The sequence below is a fragment of the Ictalurus punctatus genome, chromosome 15 (genome assembly GCF_001660625.3).
Source record: "Ictalurus punctatus breed USDA103 chromosome 15, Coco_2.0, whole genome shotgun sequence".
Classification (NCBI taxonomy): Eukaryota; Metazoa; Chordata; class Actinopteri; order Siluriformes; family Ictaluridae; genus Ictalurus; species Ictalurus punctatus.
The window spans coordinates 19266838-19294201 of NC_030430.2; the positions used below are offsets into that span (position 1 = coordinate 19266838).

A 27364-nucleotide genomic window follows, 5' to 3' on the forward strand; every position below is an offset into this window, starting at 1 on the left:
TTCAGTGTCTAGTATTTTGTTCATTCATTCATTATTTATTTATTTATTTTTAGCATTTTATTCTAATCAATGTAGTGGGAGTTTGAAATGTCCAATGGTAGATTTCATTCCATTCAAGTTACAGAAAATATAGAAAAGTACAACATCAATCAGATGTCATTTAAATGTCCAGTATTGGGAAAAGCATATACATCCCCTCCGAATCTACTGGAACATCAAGACCAATTAATTTGTTTTTGCTGTAGACTTAATATGAGAAGAGAGTTTAGAATTTCATATTTTATTTCCTGGTATTTATATGTAGATGTGTTAAACGACATAGAACATAGCACATTTTGTATCAGACCACTCAATTTTTAGGTAAGCAAAAATATTGGAACGTGTGAGTGACATGTTTCTTGTTACCCAGGTGTGTCCTCTTAGATTGATTTGTTTAAACATTAAATAGCTCTGAACATATACTCTTGGTTTTAGCCATAATCTTCACCTGTGAAGACTGTATTTGTTGTTAAAAATGCTAAACCAACATGAAGATCAGAGAGCGGACTATGGGAGAAAAGCAAGCCATTTAGAAGCTGAGAAAAGAGGGAAAATCCATCAGAGGCATTGCACAAACATTGGGCATAGCCAAGACAACAATCTGGAATATCCTGAAAAAGAAATAAACCACTGGTGTACTGAATGGGACGACCAAGGAAAACAACAACAGCTGATGACAGAAACATTGTGAGAGCTTTAAGAAAAACCTGAAATCAGCGACATCGCCAACAACCTCCAAATGAATTGGTCTTGCCATTCCTATAGCGTTGGAGGGGACTGTAGAAATTACAAAGGATTTTATACTTTGCACTTTTCAGGAAACTTTGGAAATAAATTGGGGGAAAAGCAGTGTTAAAATGTTTAGTACTTAAATATGATCCATACATGACCAGTTTAGTTCCTGCCTGTTTTAGAGTTGATTTTGCCTTCAGTCTAGGCTTCAGTAAAGGAAAATCAGTCCTGTGGTGTTATTTTATGATAAGTATATAAAGTATATTAGAAATTATGTGACACTGTTATTGACATAAATAATGCAGAGGTGACAACATAAATCTTTGTATGAGTGCATTTTTTTACTGTAATTATTTTTAAGAATCTTGAATTATTATTATTACTATACATGTACTATACAGTACATGTATAGTACATTTACAATGACTTGAATTTACCCAGTTACTCTTTTTAGTTTAGCTGAATGTTTTCTGAACTTTATTGCTGTAGAAACTTTTAGTTCAAAGAACAATTGTTCTGTTTCTGGTGGCCTGTAATGGTAATTTAAATGGAATGTGTTTTCTTAATGGTTCCTGGTGACTAATCTATTTTTATGCTGATGGAAATAATCCACCCATGAATGAAAGCTCTGCTGGTTTCTTGTGGTATTTTAATACCAGAAAATTCCTAATGGAAAATTACAGGAATATGATCGAAACCAATAAGCCAGTTCCTATTATGGTTTATTACATGATAACAGCCAAAGATTTTTCTAATGGATTGTAATTTCTTTCCCCAGATAGGAGTGATGTTATGTGGGATTGTTTACTTTTACTCAAATGTTGGCTTCTTCCACCATTTTGCCACTACGTATCTACTCATTAAAATCTTGTACTAAAGGCTGCTGATATTATCAGGGTTGCCAGATCACAGCCAAATGGATCTACAAAGCCATCCTAATGGACAGACAGTATTACAAAGTCATAGTTTCATTCAATATTTATTTTACAAGGGTCCACAAACTGTCTCGTCTTACATATTATGATAAAAGAGAATGTCTATTATGAATGAGTAGAACCTTCATAAAGTAATGTATACAGAGGTAATATTGAAAAGGGAAGAAAAAAGTAACCAGTGCATGTTATGATATGTAAGGATTAAACACTGGGGAGTGCTGTTACAGGAAAATAATCCATTTTTATTAGCCCTAATCCATTATTAGCCCTAGATTATATAATGTGGTGCAGTGCAAATCCCTGTGAATGAGCTGTTACTATAGAAACGTATAAATGAAGTAAATTATGTATAAATTAAATAAAATGTAAGTCGCTCTGGATAAGGGCGTCTGCGAAATGCCATAAATGTAAATGTAAATGTAAACGGTAATGTATTAGAACAGCGAGCGCATTGATATATACCTGTGATTTGCCTTGCAGCCGGAACTACCTCCAAACTTCTGTTATAGAAAATTGACCAACATCTTCGGACCAATCAGAATCGAGGATTCAACAGCGCTGCGGCATAAACAGATATAATTAATCTGATTTATAATAACTCAAAATGTCTCAAATCCAAAATGTGAACAAACATCGCTCCCTAGTGGTGAACGCTTTGTAATACACTGCATAAACCGGTGCTGCACCTTTCCTTCAGTTCCCCTATTCCGCTTCATGTTCATTTTTACCACCCATATTCAGAGAATTGCTGCCAGAATTGGCTGTTTCTCCAGAGTCACGTCGGACAGTGGCCAATCAGCGCACAGCTCATGAAGACGCACTCCTGGTTGATCCTAGCGCAATGGGCGTGGCCTGTCGGAAAACGGGTGAGAAAACACACTGTCTCCGCTCCTTCTTTGGCTCCACTCGCAGCTCCCATCGATTGTCGGGGATGTGACCCCGGAACAGTACGCTTCCTTAGAAACAACTTAACATTTAAATAACGCAGAAACAAGGGAAAAATCCTGGACCAGGAGAGGTGAGTGAGAAAAGTCGGCGCGTCGGAACCGGGTTATTAAAACGACTGCTAGCAAGCGTAAATTCTGTTTAGCATTGAGGAGTCTATTAGCTTGGTAGCTTAGCTTAGCTAGTGAGTGTATGGGAACTTCATTGAAGGCTTTGTTAGAAACCACAGAGCGCTCAGCTCGCTTCATATAAAAATACTGCACAGTGGGTTTTTATTTTTATTTAACACCCTCACATGGTTATTTCAAATCTCTGCAAGAAGACACAGTGTCGAATCAGTGCCATAACGTTTAATTGTGTATTTTATTGAAAGAAAAACAAAAAGCTCATGTTTTTGTGGACATTGTTGGATAATGTGAGCAGTTCTTTATCCAGATGCTCAATCTTCAGCACTGCGACTCTTCACTTGAGGTTTTATCTCATTTTTGTTTTCAGTTTGAATCAACATAACAGTGCTGAAGCTTTCTGTTGAAGCTTGTATCCATTCTGAACATTTCAGTTGAGCCTTGATTGTTTCACACAGGGTTGGGTTGGCTTGGCTTGGTCAGTCATGGTTCAGATCAGGTAACAATACTCTGGTTATACAGTCATTACTCATAGGGATAGTCTGGAACATGAAGTGATCAGGAATGTCATGGCTTAATGCAACATTTCACGCCTCTCAGCACAGTGCCTAAGTGTTGATCAGAGTCTATTTTTGTGTCCCCCACACCCTCGAACCCATTGTGCATGTGAACACAACTGTCACGGTTACGGTTGTGGCTCACTTTCGCATAGGAAGGGAGATCTCAGCTGGGGGATCACCTGTTCAAAATACCTAATGCTGACGCTGGGGAAAGTTTTGGGATTGACTAAGCAGAGTGAGTGATGTGTGTGCTAGGGATGGGCGATTATGGACGGAAAACTACATCACGATATTTTCTCGTATTTATTGCGGTGACGATATAAATATAGTACCATGCAGCACTGTTTTTGGCTACAAGTCACACCTACATGCAGTCTTGAGAGACTCAGAAACACAAACATTGGTCTAAAAGTTAAACTGATTTTCTAACTGTTTAAACAAAAAAAGTTCAGATTGTAGATGTAGCTCCTCGTTTAACGATAAACTCCTCCTCGGCTTCACGTCCGCCTTCCGCCGTACTCGTTTTCACTCTGCACATGAGCTGCGAATGGGTCGCACACCAATACGTCATCAACTAGGCTTTATCGTTATTATGGGCGACTGTGGCTCAGGTGGTAGAGCGGGTTGTCCACTAATTATAGGGTTGGCGGTTCGATTCCTGGCCCACGTGACTCTGAAGTGCCCTTGGGTAAAACTCTGAACCCTAAGTTGCTCCCGATGGCAAGTTAGAGCCTTACATGGCAGCTCTGCTACCATTGGTGTGTGTGTGTGTGGGTGAATGAGACACAGTGTAAAGTGCTTTGGAACCGCTAAGGTTAAAAAAAAAGCACTATATTAGTGCAGACCTTTTACCATATTTTCTCTGGAAGTCTAATTCTTATTGTGGAGAACTTCTACCGGTATATCGCATACGATAAGATATCGCCTGTCCCTAGTGAGTGCACACTTAAAGTCCCCATCAAATCAAAATTGTTTCAAAAGTTTTGTGGCTTTTTGTATGAATATGTCAGCCTTTAAGGTTATCTATGAGGTAGTGTGCTCCAAAACAGTGACGAAATTCGCTTTTAGAAGATATATGCATTCAAAATGTACAGTCTCTCAGGTTTTGGTGACATCATTCTGCACTTCAGCTTCTCATCCGATTTTCTGTCCAATCAAATGCTCTCTAGAATCTGAAGTGTCCCGCCCCCGAAATTATATAAAAATCCGTCAAGTACGACTAAACACTATTGGCGATTTTAAAAAGGCTCCTGAGTTCCTGTTTTAGTGGAAATGACGTCAACACGCTGAGGAATGCTGCTCGTTTCAAGGTGCTTCATGGGGACGTTGAAGCAGGATCTTCCACGTTCAATATCGCATAGATAATGTCACCACCCAGCAAAAAAGTTTTCTTTTAAGAGTTCTTTGTATTTTCTTAAAATGTATCATTCAACACAGGCTGTGCTGAGATGATAATCATGCTTGTTTTGCTCTCTTGAATCACAATTGTTCATCGTGATTGTTCAATATTACAGTTAGGAGCAAAATCTTTTTTTTTTGTTTGTTTTTATCATAACATCATTTTATATGGATATAAAACAGTGTTGACACATTGTTGCCTCATAGATCCAGGGTCCTCGGTTTGATTCTGACCTGTGGTTACTGTCTGTGTGAAGTTTCTGTACAAGGTCTCCCTGTGTCCCCAGTTTTCTCCCACTAAACAAAATATTTTGGCAGGTGCACCGCAACAGTTAAGTGTGAGCGTGTGTGTGTGCATGATGTCTGCTTTGGGGATGTTCTTACCTCACGTCCCATGTTTCCGGGATAGGCTCCAGATCCACTACACCACCGCATAAATATAATCATGGTTAGATTTAAAATAATTGGCGGGGGAGGCACGGTTGTTTAGTGGTCATCACATGACCATGGCTTTGAATCCCACCTCCACCCTGTGTGCGTTGAGTTAGCATGTTCTCCCCGTGCCTCGGGGGTTTCCTCTGGGTTCTCCGGTTTCCTCCCCCAGTACAAAGACATGCGCAGTAGGCTGATTTGCATTTCTAACTTTTCAATAGTGTGTGAATGGGTGTGTGAGTGTGTATATGATTGTGCCCTGCAGTGGGATGGCACCCCGTCCAGGGTGTCCCCCGCCTCATGCCGAGAGTCCCCTGGGATAGGCTACAGGTTCCCTGTAACCCTGTGTAGGATAAGCGGTATGGAAAATGGATTGATTCATAATAACTGAATTAGACTTTACAGCATCGATCCAGACGGACAGTTATGACATCTGAATGGAGAGCTTGTGATTTACTTTTATTCATTTATCAGTGTAAAATAATTTTTTTTTTTTGATAAGGTTGCCAGTATCATAGTCGATTATGTTTAGTTAACTAACGAAGCCAAAAAAGCTGGGATCAAAAGTTGAAAAAGTCGGACTAGTTGTGCAGGTCTGACTGGGGAAACCAGACAAAGACTTCTCTTTAAGAATACATCAAAATACTGATCACATGATATCAAGATTTATTTAAAAATAATCCCTTTTCCTGTTTAGATGTAGGAATGTTTCCGCTTCGCTTCTCGTTCAGTCTGTTCAGCAAGATATGAAATCAGTCAGTCCAAAAAATAAAAAAATGATGAAATAGTGTAATAGGTTGTGGCAAGAATTTCCTTTTCGGCTTGTTTCTGTAAGACTGTAGCTCTCATTCCCTTCTCATGTCAGAATTCACTGTTTGAATTTGTACCCGCTCATTTTGTTTCATGTGCTGTAGCAGCTGCTACTAGACTATTATTTATTATGGCTGTGCTAATATTTATCTATAGCAGTCCTTAGGGCTGTGCCATGCCGCATCGTCCATGATATACCTGTACAATTCCTCCCCATGATAAGAATTTGTCATCCCGCGATACTGATGATGTAGTCGATGATGTGTTTACGCGCCACATCGTGGGCATCTCGCACGTCGAATGAGAACTCGTGTGATTAAAGGCGGAGTTCCAGTCGTAGATGAGGAAGAAGAATTAATCCCCAAAAAAGGAGCTTCCTCTGTAATATACAGTCCCTCCAGGATTTTACGATCGCAGGAATTAACACAAAATCAAGCAAACTCAGCTACATTCAGAGGAGCTCGCAACTTTTCTAAATTACCGCAGATTTTCCACAGGTTGCGGCCAAGACGCATCTTGTGACGTCGTCACAACGCGCATTCAAACAAAGCCCTCTTCGATTCACGTGTGTCGAACATGAGTTCAGCTTAAAGGTCTCATTTACCAACAAACATCACTGTGAATGACCGTGCGAAACAATTTTCATGTCGTCACTTATATAATTACCTCAAATAACACTATGAAATAATCGTGATCTAGTTTTACGTCTATATCGCTCATACCTAGCAGTCCTCCATGGTTTTGGATGTAGCTCCGGTTTAGGACTGAGCTCCGGGTTCCAAAACTGGGGCAGGTGGAGCTCTGGCACAGCTCAGCCTCCATGTCCCTGGAGGTAATGATCAGCTGTCTTTGTGCAGCAGGCTCAGGCGAGGCTCAAACCCCCTGCCATGCTCCAACATGCTTTATATGCTATGGGTTGAACCTCTTGCAATGAAGCTCAAACCTCTCTAGTTTCTCTCAGACACATAGCTACTAAATGATCCATGCCCTTGCACACTAATTATAGTTTAATGCAGTGTTTCCAACCAGGGTGCAGTCTGATGACAGCAGGGGTGGCGTGTAAAATCCTTCAAACGTTTCTAAAATGCTAAAATTTGTATAAAACTTTTAATACATACGATAAAAATCTGATGTCTGAAATAATAACACAGACACTGAAATAATAAGAGGGACACACACACATGCATAATAATTATATCCCTAAAAAATTATAATTCCCTCCCCCTCGCTGACCTGTCAGCAGCACGTCAACATCAGTATGCGTAACGTATGCGTGTGTTTTATCCTAATAATCAGCGTGTGACGATGCGTGTGTAGTGCAAAAGAATATAGACAGATTTCTTCTGGACCATCAACTTCATCCTCATGTAGCTGATGCTGTCTAGCATTAGTGTTTGTGTGGGGCGCAACTATTTATTATATATATATATATATATATATATATATATTTATTTTTCACAGGGTGCCGTGACTGAAAATAGGTTGGGAAACGCTTGGTTAACGCATAACCCTTGATTGAATTTTCTTTTGCTCTGACTCAATCTAAGTAAGAAGACAAACACTTGTGCGCATGCTATAGGAGCAACAGCTTGGTGTAATGGAGTATGATGCAAAGCAGAGTTACTGTTAACACCCTGAAGTTGATTATTTTCCTATAACAGCATGTCTTGATGCGTTTTTATTCCTCCTACACCACAGCGGTTTACTGATGATAATGACAATTTTTTTCATTTATTAAAAATAACACATTGTGCTTTCTAACCATTTAATGTCTGTTGTGCAAGACAAGTTAGTTCCTCTAATCACATCTCCTGTCCTGTTACCATAAAACCGGACAGAACAAAGACCTCTGTCCTGAAGACGTTACCAACCGTTACACAGTAAGCCCTGACACTGGAGACTCCTTCCATATGGAAAACGTAACCATTAATTATTTAATGATGTTGTTATAAAAATATATTCTACTTCCACGTTATTTGATAATGCATCTTTTTCTATATGTTTTGGCCGTCTGTCCACAATGGCTATGTTTACATGCACATCACTATTCCGATATGAATCGGATTTTAGCAATATTATAATTAGTATCGAGTCATGTAAGCGCCGCAATCCGATTGCCCGATTCACATTAAGACAATGTTCTCATTCACCAAACTCTGATTTCCACTCCTGGAACATGCCTGTATTGTTGCATGTAAACACTTTATTCAGAAAATCCACTGAGATATATGCGCATGCTCAGTCCGCAAGTACCTCTGAATAAGCTGTTCTGTAGAACTGATAACATTAGAGCAAGCCTATCGACATTATATAAAATCATGTGTTCTTTATCGTCTGAATGTACCGGTGTGTCTAGATAGACGATAAAACCCACTTCTGAAAGGAATTGTATAGCTTTCTGGAGGACAGTGGGGGGAAATAAGTATTGGAAGCGTCAACATTTTTTTTTTCAGTAAATATATTTCCAGTGAGGATATTCACATGAAATTTTGCATCTTGACACCTTGGTAAGGAAAAGCCTTTTTACAGACCATTATTTTACTAATGCACCTGATATTAATTTGCACAGATAGGGGCTATAATTACATAACGATTTCAAATGGTTCCTTGCCTTACCTTGCCTTGGAGAACTGCTTTTCCTTAGCGTGTTCAATCCTTTTTTTTCCCTGTGTCATTCCACTTTATTACACACAACTTTTTTTTATGGACTTTAATGTTGTGAATTCTTTATATTTCCAGATTTCTCGAGTTAATACCGATGTCTGGTGAAAATTTCACGTGAATCACCTCATTGGAAATATATTTACTGAAAGAAACGTTGACGCGTTCAATACTTATTTCCCCCACTGTATGTTTGGATTAGAAATCACCGTTGTATTGTGAGTTTGACTTTCTTTTAACTAAATTTTGTACAGATCAGTAACTAAGAGCTGACCGCTGATCATTCAGCTCGATTTGTTTTTTGTTCTGCACAGTGCCACCTATTATTTTATTCTATTATTTTGATCTCCAGGTGTTTTAGCTATGTTCTTTCTTTCCAATGCAGTCAGTGTAGACCCAGTTATTCAAATTGGAAACTCGGTTGTTTTTAACTGTTCTTTTTGCATGAATCCTGCACAGGCCTGTTATAGAGTGTAAGTGTTACTCTCTTTCTCTGTCTCGCTCGCTCACACGCTCTCTCTCTCTCTCTCTCTCTCTCTCTCTCTCTCTCTCTCTCTCTCTCTCTCTCTCAGCCTCGGCAGTGAAATCCCAACGGGACCAACTCACTGCAGTAGTGTTTCTATTGTAATTCATGATGAGTACTCAAGTGCAAGACACAATGTTACGTATTGCAGTTATTTTTTATTTCTCCAGTTAAAAATAACTGATTCTTATCAAATACATTCTCAGGACTCACACTAGTATCTCTGTATATCTTTTATTGCTGTATAATTAGTCCTATGTTGAAGAAAGTCATAACTCGGTGTGTAAATTCAAAAGCCTCCATAATGAATCACTTCTCTGTTATTTATTATATAAGTTATTTCCTTTTAGAAACTGAATTGATTATAATGATAATTAAACAGTGACCCAGTGGTCTGGATCTTCTAGTGGGGGGGGGGGGGGGAAGAGAAAACTATGATGAATATTCAATATATTATATATAATGTAATATTTGTCGCATTAAATAGTAGTCAGTGACAGGAAGTTGGAAGCAGTGCGGCAGGAAGGGAGTTTATGGTTATTTGGCATTTGGTTAAATCCCTCTACAGGGTCATGTTTCACATACTCTTCGCATACTGCTAACGACTCGTGACCTACTTCTCAGTCGCACTTTCACCATGTGCTTCATCATCATTGCGGCCAGATACAGCAACCATTGTTTTCGTACTGTACATACGAAGCGCTAGATTAGCGGTAGATTACAATACAATCTTTTCTCAAACATGTGACAGTTCAGCTGAAGCTTTTACCAGCTGGTGCTTGCTCTGCATCACGACTTGGAAGTTCCCTCTAAACACCGCTATAAAATTAGGGCTGCATTGATAAAGTATATGAAAAATATGTTTTAAAACCCCCTCTGTATATATTGGAGCAAAACAAGTAAATGAAAGTAGTATGCACAGTGTTGCTATAAATAATATACACACTGTATGTTAAGATTTATGTACATTAATGAAATATAAAGATGAAAAAGGATTGATGAAGGAGCCTTAAAAGTTTGTGCAGAAGTTACAGGGGTACTAGTAGCAAGATAATAACTGATCTACAGTGCCCTCAACTAATATTGGCACCCTTAGAAAATACGAGCAAAGAAGGCTGTGATAAATATTTCTTTGTTGTTTAACCTTTTGTTCTTTTGTTAATACAAGTCACAAATACTCTTCTCTCATGGATATCAAACAATTGCAAACACAACAGAGGTTTATGGAAAAAAAAAAATTAAATATAGGTGCGCAACAATTATTGGCACTCTTTTAGTCAGTACTTTGTGCTACCTCCCTTTGCCAAAATATCAGCTCGGAGTCTTCTCCTATAATGCCTGATGAGGTTGGAGAATACATGGCAAGGGATCTGAGACCATTCCTCCATACAGAATCTCTCCAGATCCTTCACATTTCGAATCAAATAATTTTGAGAAATGCACGCCGGACCAAATCCGAGGGGAAATGGGTCAACAAAGTTGTACACAGGTAAAGTATACTTGCTTTGCTTTAATTAATAAACGTTATTTAACATAACAGCCATTACGGGACAGATGTGTTACATAAATGCTTGATATGTAGTTTATGCAGGTTGGTGCTAAGAAATAGAGACAAACTCACAGTCACGTAATATGTTTACCTCATCAATGCTTTTATTTTTTTTTAAAAAGTCACTTTAGTAACAGTGCACATAAATTTGAACATTTTTTATTTTATTTTTTGCACTCTTTCAGACCCCTCTATTTTATTGGTGTATTAATAAGAGTTTTGTTTTGTATGCAAGGAGGAAGTGAAATTAAGAAAATTGTTATAAATAAAAAGTTTTGTTCAGTGATGGTGTTATCATTGTGTTAAAAACAAAAGTAAAACAATAAATAAATAGCAGTAAACATGCAAATAATTGGTATCGGTTATTAAAAAAAACATCAATATCGGTCGATCTCTAATAGGAGCATCATGGAAATTTTGACATCTGGAAACTGAGTTAATTAGGCATCCGTCCATTGTGACATTCATTGTTTGAGAAAATCACACTTTAAAGCCACAATTTTCCTTGGACTTCTTCAGACATACTGACTGGTTTTAATCATCGTGTTTGTTAGATGTTACTTGTTTCCTTATCCATTATCTTTGTAGGTAGACACCAAGGCAGGGTTAGGACGTAATTTTAAAAAAGAAATCCACTGTGTTATATTGTAATATGTTTTCATGAAGCAGAGGTGCCAAAATATATTATTCTATCTGTTGATTCTGTAGCATATGTGCAACAAGTATTATACATAAGGCAGTTGTTGGGAAACTCAATAGTGTATCCAAAATCTATTATTTTCTAACACTGATATTAAAAGAAGTATGTTTTATACCTGGTGCTTTCTTTCTACATGGTTTTAAAGTTAAACAGTCAGTAAAATTTTCCAGCACAAAAGAGATTTCCCCAGCACAACAGTTAAAGATCTCCTGTCCTATTTCCTGGTGCTGGTGTGTAGGAGAGTGTGGCTTTCCCAGCTGTTCCAGGAGGGATGACATGGTTTAGCTGTTGACAGATTTACTGTGTGCACATGATTAGCTTTTCAGGATGTGTGACCTTTATTTCCGTCTCATAACATTTTACTATTATTAATAACGACGCTATGTCAGGACAAACTTGTTCAGCTGAAAACCTCCCAATGAGTTTGGGAAAGTTGAAGCCATTTACCAAAAACAAGACCTACTTGGACAATTTTCTTCCCAATTGTATTACATGTGGCAATGCATTCCCTTTAAGGAGCAATAGTCGATTTTTAAAAGATGTGTAGAACCTGATAAAAATAATTTTTAAGCTGTAGGCTCAAGTCTGAAGTGGTGGAGAAAACCCATTTGGAAAACTGTTATAGCACGGAGTGCTTATTTGTGTTTACATGGGCCTCCTGTCAGCCATTGTTTATCTCTTAGAGAGTCGGGTAATGCACTGCAATGTTTCGATGAACCTCCTTTATATATATGTATGTAATGCTAGCTAACTCCTGAGCAGCTAACACCAAAGCTCAAAAGTTCATGAGACCTCATTAAAAAGAAAAGCAGGACAGCACAGGCACTCTTGGCCATTCTCATAAATCAGCATCATCTGAATTCTGCATGTTTTATAGAGTTATAACTTGGCTTTAGCTCTTTGAAAATGATGTGAAAAATATAGTCAAATTTATCTAGTGGTTCCTAAAAAAAAAAAACAGCGACAAAATTTCATGCGTAAAATAGTCATTATTGAGACATTTTCAAATTTTAAGCATTACTTTATAGACAGGAGTAAAATGATCTGACAATAGTATTAGACTATTGAAAGCTTTTAACAGGCTGAATAATATTATAATTGATTTCTAATAATCTCATATTAAAAATATGATTTAAATTTAAGATTTATGAATTTTTTTTTTGCTAAAACTTTTTTACAGTATGTCTGCATTCTTGGGATTTTGAAAGGAGGCTCCAGTGTTTTTAAACCTAAATTCTGACTTTTGGTCACAATTGCGAGTTCACATTCTCACAAGCTAGACGTCCACTTGACACAGTACCTGAAACGTGACTAAGTTCAGATAACGAGCACGCATTTGCTTCTGGCTTGTGTTGTCTTGACTAGCTGATGAGTATTGTCCTTATGTAGGGGTTCAAAGAGAATGATTAATGCTTTGTCGTTTCATTGTTTGTGACTGACTAAATGTCAAGTGGACCAAAAAAAAAAGAAAACCTGTTGAATAAAAACTTGCTTATAATTGTATTCCAAATTGTATTTGAGCTTTGTAGCTCAAATTCAAACTTTTACACTCTGAACAATACAAGTATTAGCATGAGACAGACATGAGAGAGTGTTCTACCAAAGCTCTTATGTAGCTCGATAATATTCTTATTATTCAATATTTGAACACAGGAACAGTCATTCTAGTTCTGCCTGAAAAAGTAGTTCCACCTTTTAAAGGATAAATTATTCAGATTAAGATTTTATTTTACAAATACATCCTTGTCATATTTTAGTCCTGATTTCCATGCTGGAGTTTAATTTTTGCGATTGGTAGAGAGCCCCAGCCCCAAGCTCAGCGACTTGGGGTTTTGTGCATACGCCCTAGTGACCAATCGTGCTGTTAGAGCAGTTCAGAGATGCAATGTTGGTTGATGCTTCCACATTTTTAAGCACGTTTGAATTTCTCAGCGATGAATCTTATAGCGTGAGTGCCTCTACAACACATAGCAAGAACAGCCATGACCGACAGCCAATGAGAGTCGGAGAAGAAGCGGCAATAATATTGCTTCTATAAGAAGTTATTTGTCAATAACAAATATTGTTAGGAACAGCCAATAAAACAGTTCGTGGTGACCCACATAATAAATATAGCTACGTTTCTTTGCACTATGCCTCCATTTCTCTTTGCAGAATAGACGGTCATCTCTGCCCACGTCTCCCAAATCAATTCTTCCTCCACATTTTTCTTATATAGCTCTTTTTTTTTTTCACCCCACCAGTCATGAAGTCACATGATCGTCAGCTCTCATGTTTATTTTCGTGTTAAAAGTTGTTTATGATGAGTATTACAGCGATTCCGAGATTATGAAAGTGTAGTGCGGTATAGAAAGTTGTGTTTGTCAGTTCAGATAAAACTTCTGGAATTCTTCTCCGTGGGTAGGGATTTGTTTGAAAAACGTTGGCATGTTCCTTTAAGGCTCGACGTAAAAAGTCATGCTGACTGCACTAAATGCTTTGGCTGTATAAAGAGGCGAGCGAGTTACATGGTTGCAGGACTAATGTGTGACCTCTGTGACCCTGCCACATGCAAGACCTTATCACATTGCACTGACTGGATACTCAATGCTACAGTGCAGTCGATGAGTCCAGCTCTCGGCTTACCGGGGCTCACTGTGTAACAGATGCACTTTTAATGATCACTCGGCAAGTGACCAATCGAGTTGATGCCATTAGCCTCCAAAAATGTGAACATGTCCAAAGATTAGTATAGGTTGTCTCACTCAGCTGAGTCTAGTAGTTTCTCTTTAGAGCCGTCTTGTGTAAAGACCTATCCAGACAGGATTACATTTACATTTAATCCTTTTACAGGTCTTCCACTGTCACTGTTTTTCTCCGTCCTCTGAGAAAGTTACAGACCATATTACCTACTGGTTTTCACCAATCTCTGAGGTCTTCTGATCATTTTAGTCCCGTCGAGATGTACATGTCCTTGACTTTCTATGTTTGGGCGGGGGGGTATGACCGCTGCTACTTGCTGTATTTAGTCTGGTAATGCGTGTATCGTTGACCCTCACCCAGATATTAAATATTTTCTGAGTCACGAAAGTATTTTCAAATTAGCTGGAACCCTTGTTCACCACAAAGTGAAATAAGAGTAGGGCTTGAACTTGACATTTCTACAATACATGATGCGTGTCACAATATATGTAATTTAGCTATCAAACTGTCTGCGAATCAGTAGTAAAATAAACAAATAAAAAAAGTTAAATGGAGTTTGACGATACTTTTCTTTAATGCCTACAAAGATGAAAGATTTTTTTTTATGATGTCAAATCAATATCATCCATTCAGTACCATTTAATTTGTAATTATTGAAAATGTAAAAAAACAACAACAAATGCGTCACCATACCAACGATAACTCTGAAACGTGTATCGCGTAATCATTTATCGATATTATATCGCCCTTAGAGCCAGCGTCTCTTCTCTACTCCAGTGCTTCTTCGACTGTTTGCACGCCATGTTGTGAATGGAGCGTCAACATATGACCAACGTACCAACTCTTGTGGTCATTTAATAAAATTATTTCTATTACAGACGCCCCTGTGGTAAACTAACCCGATCCAAATAGGGTTTAAGCCGTGATTTATCTCAGTAGCTCAGTCTTTATGAGCAGTGTGAGTAATAAACTCTATAGCTCTAGTGGCTTTCCGGTTTAGGCGTTATTTATCTTTAACCCTAAAGCACTCTATCATTGGTACATTTCTTTTTATAGCACAGTAGCTCATCTTTGTTCCAGATTAAAAGGCGTGGAAAACTGTAGCCAGAGTGTGCGATATTAATCACAATAAACAGATATTTAATAGACTGATGTGCCACAGATCTCGCAATCATAACGGCACAAGCATGATCACGGCTAAGGGATTAAGTTCAACCCCTTCTCAGTTCGCTGCTTTTAAATTCTCGCATTCATCTGTTGTCTAATAGGTTTCTTATTCCTGAGGTTCATAGCGGATTATAGTAGGCTTTCTACTGATGCTTTGCAGAGGGGTTTTCCTGAGCTGCACATTGAAGTGAATTTTATTACTCCTGTTAAGATCAGAAGATTTTGCACGAGTAAACGTGTAAATGGGGGGGTTTTTTTGATTGTGTTTTTTTTTATTTTTATTTTTTATTTTTTTTTTTACAAGATTGTTTTTAGGTGCAGACTAAATGTTTTTTAAGGTGTCGCAAAGTACATACACATCAAGGCCACGTCATAGTTATTCATTCTTTATCAAGTAGGGGTGGAGGGTGTGAAGTGATTCGAAATATTATATCGCAATACCTGAAGACGTTTCTATCATACATAATATTCAATGCAATATACAGTAGGTTTGCTAATGAATTGCTAGCAGAACAGTAGTTACATTTTAAAATAAAAACTATGGAAAAATGATTTATATAAATGTTAAACGAAAACGTTTATGTAACATGTACAGTTATTTAACCTGGACAACAATTTGTATTGGATTTTAAAGCTGTATTATTAGATTTCTAAATCTAAAATGTCGCTGAGCTGAGCAATTAAAAAAGTAACTATAAAATGATGGGAAAATGGTAAAATGCTAAAAATTCTTATAGATTTAAAATGTTAGTTTTTTCAGTATAATTTTTAAAAATGTCTCTTTTATATATTTTCTTTTTTAAATAGAATGAATAAATGCATTATTATTATTTATAGATTTTTTTTAATGCATTACTACTATATTGCTGGCAGCTTGTCAGTAAACCTAATATATCAAGATATATCAGGATATAAACAATTTCACTTTGTAATCATTATTTAAAAAATACTTATAACACCAGCAATGTGTCCGAAAAGTGTTTAGTGAAATATTTTCTCTCAATATCATCATATTGCCCAGGGCTATTGTCAAGACCTCTAATAATATGTATACTGCATCTTTAATTGTGCTGCAATAAAAGCTCAAACAAGATTTGTTGCTTCTTCTTTCTTCTTTTCTTTTTTTTTATTTATTGGTTTATATTATGTAGTAGTTCATCTCCGTGAATACCAGTGCTATTTATATCTAATTTTCTTTCCAGAAGCCAGAATTTCCTGCTTCCTCTGCTTATTACAGGTCAGGAGTCACTCACGTAAAAAGTCTTTAGTTATGTCTGGTATTGTTTTGCCTGTCGGAAGACATCCAGAGCTTCAGAACTGTACTTTCCTCAGTGAGAGAGGAGAAGGGCACAGATCATCCTTAATGACCAGAACAGTTGTAGAGCAAAGATGAGTAGTGTTTGTTGCAAATCTTGCCTCCATTTTAACAAACACAGTATGCGTTTCGAAAGACGTCCACAAACTTGCTAGCTTACTGTAATTTCATTATACAGTGAAGGTCAGGCTTTGATCTACAGGCTGTCCCAAAAGCTCTGTATACACAGGGGAAATTAACATTTTTTATTTATTTTTTTTAGCAAGATGTCTTTCATACTTAGTTTATATTTTATATATGTTTCCCCCAGATCGCTTTAAGAATGCCCTTGACAAGAGAAGAATCTATTGAGATCATTCTCATGGCTGGATCGGGAAGCTGTCACAAGGGTCCCGTGGACTTTAACAGGAAACATGGCAAACACATCACACACAACACTGTCGCCAAACTTAACAAATTCATAAAGACTGGAAGTGTTTTGCGGACCAACCGAGAAGTGGAAGTCCACAAACTTCCACTGACGAAGGCACAACCAATGTGGTGCTGGCGAACATAATCCCCTACGTATGGAGACTTTTGGGACACCCTGTAGTTATGTGCTGTAGCAAAGTGAACATAAGCCTTAGCAATTCGGTTTCATCAGATTTGTACGGACTGCTCTGCTCTGTGAGTTTGCGTGGTCCTGTGACGGTACCATGCGTGGTCCTATGATGGTACCATGTTTCAAGTCACTGAGCTGTTCCGTATGACCCATTCTACTGCCAAGGTTCGGCTGTGGAGATTGCATGGCTGTGTGCTTGATTTTACCTGGCAGCAAAAGGTGTGGCTGAAATACCAGAACTTGGCAGTTAAGAGAGGTGTCCACATGTTTCTGGCCATGTAGTGTGTGTGTGTGTGTGTGTGTGTGTGTGTGTGTGTGTGTGTGTGTGTGTATATATATATATATATATATATATATATATATATATATATATATATATATATATATATATATATATATATATATATATATATATATATATAATATAAAATAAATAAATAAATTATATTACGGGTAACTGAGGCATACAAATTAGTAACAAAAAGGACTAGACTTCTTAATGGCAGAGGCATCGCTGTCGGTGGTGTTGAGTTGTACTTGTTTATTTCTGGAGATGACTAGAATTTAAAATGTTGCTTGCAGTTGATATACATGCACAAGAGAAATATATTTCAGTCAGAATTGGTGGAGGGTTTTCCAAGCTGAGACACTTTTTTTCTCTCTCTTTTTTAAATTTATTTTTATTTCTTTATTTATATTTAAATTTATCATTATTATTTTTTGATCTCTAGAATCCATCTTACCTAGTACAGGCCTGTCTGTCAGACTCTTCTCGTCAGTTTAGGCTACGTCCACATTAATCCAGATAGATCTGAAAACTGCATTTTCATTTTAAAACGCTCTCCGTACACACTGGCGTTTTCAAACGTTTTCCAAAAATTGCTCGTCCACACAGAAACGTCTGAAAACGCTTACATCCCTATACTGAGCGCACATAAAAACGTGGGAATCTTTGTCCTTCATCGTTTCTCTCCTGCGTTTGTTTGCTTTCCGTCTATTTAATTTGTACGAAGTGACAGTAATCTTTAACAACGCTATCAAAATGGATAACAGGCACAACAACTGCAGCCCAACATCGTCAACCATCTTGTTAGTCACATGACTAAAAATACGACATCGTTTTTGAATGTCTCCTTTTTCTCAGTCCACACTACAACGCAAAAACGGCGTTTTCAAATTGATCCAGTTGGGAGAGCGCTTTTGAAAAGCTCAGTTTTCGCTGGACAAAAACGCTGTCTCGGTGTGGAGGAGAAGCCAAAAAAAAAAGATGCATTTTCAAACGTATCCGGATTAATGTGGACGTAACCTTAGATGTCAGTTTAATTAACTTACACGTTATAAATGGTTGCCTACAACTCGTGTTGCATATCATGTTCCTGCTATGCAATATGCATCAGGGTTGAAATGTGTGTCGTTGCAATCAGACTGTGCTAGGAAGTGGACTGAGGTTCCTTCACAACAAATGTAACAAATAAAGGTTTTTTATTTATTTATTTATTTATTTATTTGGTAAAACTCATTAAGGCATATGCTTTTTATAAAATTATACCATTCACAAATAGCCATGATTTGAATGATTTGTCCATCCCTAGTCTGATTTTGCTACAATAGAGGAAGCACTCGAGCTTTCACAGAATATACGTGCAGCCTTTTAGTCAAACTGCTTATAATCTACCTGCTTGTAAACTTTATGAATTCATTTTCTTAGGGCCTGAGAATTGTTTTATAGAAAGACTTGTAGGCAGTGATTAGGGGAAAGGTGTTTCTGTGCAACTGCGCTGTGTCCTCATTGTGTTTTCAGCACACAGTGTACAAGACTCTGGTGTCTCTCTGAGCTGTCAAACTCGTCTCTTGCGCTGAGCCCAGACATGATCAAATGAGCAGGAGGGAAGGAGGGAGGTAGAGAGAGAAAAGTCTCTGAAGAGCTGCCTCCCCCCGAAGGTGTACCCAGTGTCTCAGCGGTGCAGAGATGACACGTCGGTCCCTCTCTGTCTTTCATCTCTCTCTCTCTCTCTCTCTCGCACTCACTCTCTGTGCCAGCATTCATCATCCCCCACTCCTGCCTATAAAATGCCAGAGATGAGAGCAGTTTTTTTTTTTTTTTAATGTGATGCAGTCTCTTTGACGATGTGCCCTTTGGTGACTTCTTCATACATAGCCTACGGATGAGATGTTTTTTTTCCTGGGAATTTTTGTTTCTGTCCTGCTCATTTTTTAAATAAACATCACAACATGTTATGCCCTAATGAGGCGATCCAGCATAAAATCTGTGATTAGGAGACATGAATTACCGCCATGTAGTACGGGACGTGTGGTCGTCTTTGTGCCGTATGTCATGAAAAGGGTGGGGATGCACCATCTTTTCAATTAAACATAACCCCAACATCAGACAAGCTTTCAACATGCATTACTGACTGTTTGTACAGATAAAAGGCTGTAGGTTGCCTCCAAATGGATTCTCCCAGATTTTTCAACAAATAAACACATTTACCGCTGTCTGTTTTTCTCTCCACCACTCCGTTTTTAAAAAAAATATTATTTTTTAAAAATTTTTTTATTTCGAACGGATTTGCTACGCTTGTGCTTTTGCATGGAAATGATCTGAATCGTCAGGTTCACAACTGAAGGCTGCTACTTTGTTTGGCCATTATGTTATTAAATGAAAAGTGCTTCAGCTTGACATGTTGTGAATAAAAGCTGACAAGGACATTGGTGGTTGGATATATCACCTGTCAGGCACAATCCTTTTTCTGTAATTTGCATTCCTTCCTTGCTTTTGTGCCGTTAAAATTGCTGCGCAGGGAGTCTGGCTGCAGAACTAGGCCATTAGTGAGTGAGCGAGTGAGGTAGAGAGAGAGAGAGAGCGAGAGAGAGAGAGAGCGAGCGAGCGAGAGAGAGCGAGAAAAAGCAGGCAATGCAGAGAGCTCAAAGAAACCCATATTAAACATAGACGAGGGCCATTTAGTTTGCTCCTGCACCATGACTACATGGTGTACACGACTTCCATCACAGTGTGTGTGTTTGTGTGTGTTTGTCCGTGTGTACGTCTTTCCTTCAGGGTGAAAACATTAAGCGCTCTCTGTGACATTGAAATGTCTCAATTAATTATTTTTTACAGGAAGGGGGTTAGATTAGCCATCCATCCATTACCAATACTGCTTATCCTACACAGGGTTGCGGTGAGCCTGGAGCCTATCGCAGGGAACCCGGGGCACAAGACGGGGAACACCCTGGACGGGGTGCCAACCCATCGGAGGGCACAATCACAGACATATTAACACACTCCATACAATTTAGAAATGCCAATCAGCCTTCAGCACATACAAATCTCATGTTGTCTTTTGATCTGAGGCGGCTGCCTGATATTTGGGAAGCGAATCGTGTTAAACAGTTCTGGGAGACAATTTTACCAAATTTCAATGACAGACTTTGGCTCAGGCACTTCAGAATGACAAAAACAACGTTTGAGATGCTGTGCACTGAGATCGGTCCATTTGTTAGTCCAGTTATGCCACTGACTCGATGCGCCCCAGTTCCCACAGAGAAACGCATTGCCATCACGCGTTATATGTTGGCCACATGCGCTGAATATCCAATCACATCAGCCAATCACCTGATTTGTTGAGGGGAAAGTCACATGACATTTTTGATGCGCATGGAGGAATTTATTCGGTAAATGTGTTTCCATTGTAGTTCATGCGTATGTTTTCTTATCGAAAAAAGCCATTTTTCTGCGAATTTTCAAAATTCTCATAAAAATACGTGGATGGAAACACGGCTACTGACCTGATCTGAGTGTGCGTGAGTTAAAGGTTCAGGAGCAGCCTGGCTGTGCTGTTGAGCATCTGCAGTATATGTTAATAATCATAGGACATTATTGTAAAAGCTCACACAGCTGATGGTGTTTTTCATTCACTAGTTAATTTAACATGCTATGCTGACATATAAACACTAAGTTGATATTAAGTGACTTACATATTAGACTCAATATTGTCACTAATGAAAATAGTTCCAAACAAAGCCACAGCAGGTCCTGTTCCTTTTTTTTTTTCCTCCTGATTTCTTTTATTTATTTTTAAAAGGGAGACATTTTACACATACTCCCATTAAAAATGTTTTAATTCCTTTAACGGTCCTTGTAACTGATTATGATGATGATGATAATAATAGTGTAAAACTGTATACCATGAAACAGTGATATTTTCTGAGACAGTTATTGTACTGTGAAAATTATTATTGTTATTATTATTATTATTATTATTATTATTATTATTATTATGACAGTTACATTTATATAGCGCTTTTCTAGAAACTGAAAGCGCTTTACATAGTAAACCACCTCCTCAACCACCATTAGTGTGTAGCATATACCTGGATGATGCGACTCATGAAACATCATACTGTTGCAGCCATTATGCCCACGATTGGCTAGTGTCGCTCTGATTGGCAGGGGAGATACACTATGCCATCCCTGCAACCAAGAGTGCATGACCAACGAGTGTGGCAATGTCAGGATTTGAACTCCCAATCTCCTTACAATAGGACGACCATTTTTTTGGGGGGCCACTCTGGAGCTATTTTTTCTGCTTTTTGAGAGAAAGCAGCGGTCAGACCAAAGTTGAATCAAGTTGATACTGCAAAAAAGAATTTTGCTGACTGGGGAAAGTGTGTAAGACGTATTTGTTTGTTGGTAGCATTTACTTTCACTTTGTCTTCATGAACCTCTGTCTTTCTAGGCAATAGAAAATAAAGCAGGACTTTAGTTTCTTTGGTTCAGGAGCCACTAATTATTAAGTAGTGGTCATATGGGACTTGTGCTTTGCTGCTGTTGTGGGTTTTTTTTTTGTTTTTTTTTTTAACTGTTGTGTAGAGTATCTCTGCAAAAAAGTAACCCCTGTTCACACCTGTATATTGTTGCTCTGTGTAGTTTGATGGTATCACATGATGGGTTAGCAACCAGAAAAGTCTGATTGGATCAGGGTTGGGGAAATTGAAATGGTATACTAGCATGGTGTCCTGAGAATGTTGCACCACCCAAATATCTTCTCAGCAATTTGTTGAAAATTGGCGAATCGTAACATCGCACCTGTAGTTGTATATCTGGTATTCCTAATAATAAACTGCCATGGTTATCTGTTTAAATTATTATTGTTATCATTTCAGTGGTGCGTCAGGACCAGGGGGGATGAACCGGGAGGAGGCCCCTGGCAAGTCTCCTGAGGAGATGTACATTCAGCAGAAGGTGCGAGTGCTCCTCATGTTGAAGAAGATGGGATCAAATGTAAGTAGGAACGCAAACACGGCCAAACTCCGAGCTTCTTAACATTAGCACAGTTAACAAATACACATTTTTCCTTGCTGCACAAAGCTTCATATCCACAAAGATGATTTGCGTCCTTTTTAAATATCTCCATGGCATGTTGTTCATTTAGCTGCGTGTGCCCCCTCTTGCAGCTGACGCCGAGCGAGGAAGCGTTCCTGCGGAACTATGCAGGCGTGGTGCACAGTCAGATGAGCCAGCTGCCGCAGCATAATATAGACCAGGGTAAGCATTCACCGCACCCCAGCTAGCCTCTGTCAGTCGTACATCCTCAGAGTATAGAGGAAAGCTGTTTAATGCAGGGCTTTGGTTATCGAACTTAGACTGCAATTAGATGTACTTGGTAATTCTGTAATAATTTCATTTAGTCTTTTTAGGTGATATGTGTTGGCTTTGAAAGGAATAAAAGCTGATTTGCAGACAGCATTGTGTACAATTATTACTGCTATAACTCTGCATATTAGTCCAATTATTACTGCTGTAACACTGCAGTAACACTTAAGGCAAATAAAAATGATTTTACTACAATGTATATATTGCAATATTCTAACATGAGTGTTATGTAGGGAATGAAAATGACAGAAAAGTCATATAATGAGCAATGCGATGCTGTTACCACCCCAAAGTTGATTATTTTCTTACAGAGAATAGGAAAATAATTTTCTTCCTCTTATACCACTAACAAATTTTTACTGATTACAGAACAGCACCGCATGCTTTTTATCCATATATGTCATGAAACATCCATCATACAAGTTAGTTCCGGTTATCATCACATTGTAGAAGCTATAAACAGTCATTCCATGACCAGTCTCTCTTTTTCTCTCTTGAAGTTAATAAATAAACAGAAAATCCAGCTTGTAATATTGCTGGGACACCAGAAGCTCCAAATGCTTGTCCTGAAGACTTTCCTCTGTCTGAAAACAGCGCTAACACTGGAGACTCCTTACAAAAATGATAAACATCTCCTAACAGAAAATTCACCATATCGACAATTATACACGTCCTCCATCCGAGTCCCGGTGACTGAGCTGTTACTGTAGAAACAAGCTTATTAATATAAACCTGTGATTTGCCTCGCAGCCAGCACTGTCAAAACTGTTGTTATGTAAGGAATAACACATGACAAGCTGTGCTGTAATATGAAAATAATGCACGCCGGGGGTGTGATGCAGCATGATGAGTAACAACCGAGACTCCTTCCATAAATGTCTCCTAACAAAAATCGTCACCACATCAGCAATCATACACAGATCAGCCATAACATTAAAACCACCGAAGGGTGAAGTGAATAACATTGATTACACTGGCACCTGTAAAGGAGTGGGGTATATTGGGCAGCAAGTGAACAGTCAGTTCTTGAGGTTTGATGTGTTGGAAGCAGGAAAAATGGGATCTCAGCTACTTTCTCAAGGGCCAAACTGTGATGGCTAGACCAGTGGATCAGAGCATCTCCAAAATTGCAGGTTTTATGGGGTATATAGTGGTTAGTAGCTACCATAAGTTGTCCAGGAAGGACAACTGTTGAGCCTGCAACATTGTCATGGGCACCAAAGGCTCACTGATGTGCGTGAGGAGTGAAGGCTATCTCATCTGGTCTGATCCCACAGAAGAGCTATTGTAGCACAAATTGCTGAAAAAGTACCTGCTGCCAATTATAGAAAGGTGTCAGAACACACAGTGTATTGCAGCTTTCTAGCTGCAGACCGGTCTGAGTGCTCATGCTGACCCCTGTCCCTTTTCTTTTAAATCATGTGGGCAGCCGGGTGCATTTGCATCGTTTACCTGGGGAAGAGATGGCACCAGGGTGCACTATGGGAAGAAGGCAAGCCGGCCGAGGCAGTGTGATCCTCTGTGCAATGTTCTGCTGGGAAACCTTGGGTCTTGGCATTCATGTGAATGTTACTTTGACATGTATCACCTACCTAAACATTGCTGCAGACCAAGTACACCTCTTCATGGCAACAGTATTCCCTAATGGCAGTGACCTTTTTCAGCAGGATAATACAGGATTATTCCTCTTAATCAGCACCAGGGGGCGCCATGCAATAGGAATACGTACTGTATATTGCTCAGTCAAGTAAACAGTTTAAACCCCACCTGCTGCAGGGATTTTTTATTTTTTTTGGAAAGCTGTTCATAAATAATACACGATGGTGAGTAAGGTGGATAGAAATGGGCATGGAATATGAGCTTTGACAGAAGGCTTGTTTTATATTTAAGAAAGAAAGAATATTGGTGTTAAGTGATATTACTACTATTATTATGACTATTATTAGTTACATTCATAAAACAATAACCATAATACACAAGAGCATCAGAAACAATAATTGGGGAGGATGAGCTGTTAACATAATGTCTGAGGATAGACTAGAGAAGGAGAAAATAGTGGGAAAATTGCACACTACTTCAGACAATAAATAGTAGTTGTTGTGTTTACTTTGACACACACGAAGCACTTAAATATCTTTCCTATTGTGGCTTGTGTTTATGACTAATTTCGGAAACAGCAAGCATTCAGTTGATGATTTAGTGCACCATTAACTTATTGCTTTTATTGGAATTTAATATATCACTGTTCTTTTGTGCCCGGCTAAAGTAATTCCTGATTTTTAGAGCTTGCTAATGCGTTTATTAATTGTAAAAATCATGAAGCTGAACAGCCAGTGCACTACAGGGTCAAGAATAGTAGTTAAATCCTTTTAGTCAAATAGACATATAAAAAAAAGTCATTCTGTGTGGGGCTTTAAATAAAAGCAGTGCTTAAAATGGCGGAGGGTTGTGGACTTGTGTGGATATGCTGAGTCTTCGTTCCAGACTCTGACCGTCTCTTTGCATTGATTTTTTTTGGTGTGACTGCGGAGGAAGAACATGATTTTACGAGTTACGAGAATTCAGTTGTCTGTTTTTTTGACACTGCAGAAAATTAATATTGACATTCTGTCAGTTTGTGGTGATAGTGTTACTCTTGCATATCTGTAGATGGTGAAATTAGAGCTCTGCAGTATTTGAACTGATCTTTTAGTGCTTGGATACTTCTGCCTTATTTTCATGTTTTCAACAGGCATTAAATTGTATTATTTCCAGTGATGAGTAACGATCATTTTGCCACCTTGTGGATTTCCAGTAACCGTGGTTAATGAGAGCTCTGTACAGACTCAAAGCTACATTTTTGGATCCTAGAGTAAATTGAGAGTGTGTGTGTGTGTTTACAGAACAGGCCATGGCTCCAGAGACCAGCCACTTGGGATGCCTCTTTCAGCTCTGTTCAGCTATTGTTCTCTCATGTGAACAAACAGTTATGAAAGAGATTTTATTGTGCATGAGACCGATGTTAGGATTTCAACATTCCCTTGCTTTCGCTTTTTGTATTAGACAATTTTGCCTTTTCACAAAGGGACAAGTGTGAAATTAGGCAGCTTTTTTTTTGGATAAGCTGTCAGACTATTTCTGAGAAATAACAGTTCCTCAGATTGGCTAGAAAACACCATCCAAAAAGCTGTCAGATTGGCTTGTTTACAAATATATGGGTTAATGGAATAGATGTCAAACACGGTTAATTGCTTAATTGGCATTAATATGAGTTTTGAATTCATGCACTACATTTTTAATTGGTATTTGAGCCTTGATTATTATTATTTTTTTAATTAAACTTGGCAGAATTGCTGAACAGGAGGATGATTGGTAGAAGGGTCTTTTGAACCATGTTAAAAATGTGTGAAGTTCTTGTAAGCTGTGCACGGGCTCATTAATAAGCCTTGGGACAAGCTGGATGGTCAACTTATTAAGTGAATATGTGCATATCTCTTTTTTTCATCTGTTTTCTGCAGTTTTCTTTTTCTGAAGTTCACAGGAACTCACAATTCTTTTTCTTCAGGCGTGTCTCATTAAGCTGAGAGAGAGCTTGAAATGAATTGCAGGAGTGGTGCTGTGGTCTGCTGCAAAAGAAAAGCACAAAGGCACTGGAATGAGTGTGTTAGCTTAGCGAGGCCGCTAGGGCTCATGGAAAGAACAACGCAGAGCGGAGCAGGGGTTTCCATGACGACCGCATGGGAGGCGGGGCTCCCAGTGGACCAGGTTCCATGGAGCCGCGTGACTGCAGGAGAAAAGCCGGTCTCATTAGGACCGAAGGCGAGCTGGAGTGTTAATTACGGGCACATGGTGTGAGAGCCGGGTCACGCGCAGTCTTTAGACATTAAACACTCCGCCCACCTTGCAGCCACACGCGCAATATCTAAAGGGTGTAATACCATACAATGCTTTATCGAGTGTAAAATCAATGTGGCTGCTCTTTCGGCATGAGCCATGCTGTTCTACCAGAGCCTGGTTATCTATAGTCTGAGTGTGTCTCTGAGAAATAAAGAGTACATGCATTGTGTTTTACAATAATCGTGCTAGACTAGACATTGTACCCCGCCAGAATCAAAATATTCCTCTGTCACTTGCCACTGCTAGTCTTTATAATCCTTTCAGACAGCATAATCCTAAATTCCCCTTCTTTAATAACACTGCTGAGACACAAAAGGAGGCCTTGGGACTTTTCACAGCTAAAGTGGTGAGTCATGCTTCCCAGCCTGACAACAAACAAAAAAAAAGAAAGGAGATACCAAATGTAAATAAATATCCTGTACATTATAGAGGTTTGCGGTAGCTATGCTAATTTAAATCCTGTGCATCAGGCATGTCTATTCAGTATGCAGGCTATACAACAAAACAAAAACATTTTTGTCATTAGAAGCCGTAAATATAGACTTCCAGTAGGTTATTAGGTGACGATGTGTTCATGATTGAGTCTAGATTCTGACTGGATTTGGGGCATGGCTGCAGCTTTGTTCTTTTCAAGCAGCTCCTGTACTGATTCGTTTGCTTG

General features: G+C 38.6%; 1 protein-coding gene across 1 annotated transcript in view; it reads left to right on the top strand.

Moving 5' to 3' along the window:
• The first annotated feature begins 2563 nt into the window (after window positions 1–2563).
• Window positions 2564–27364, top strand: part of ctnnbip1 (catenin, beta interacting protein 1) — a 37561-nt gene continuing 12760 nt past the window's right edge. The window contains exons 1-3 of the mRNA XM_017488050.3: window positions 2564–2724; window positions 22338–22455; window positions 22629–22719. Of these exons, the coding sequence (XP_017343539.1) occupies window positions 22360–22455; window positions 22629–22719 (187 nt within the window). The 5' untranslated portion in view covers window positions 2564–2724; window positions 22338–22359. The remainder of the gene's footprint in view (window positions 2725–22337; window positions 22456–22628; window positions 22720–27364) is intronic.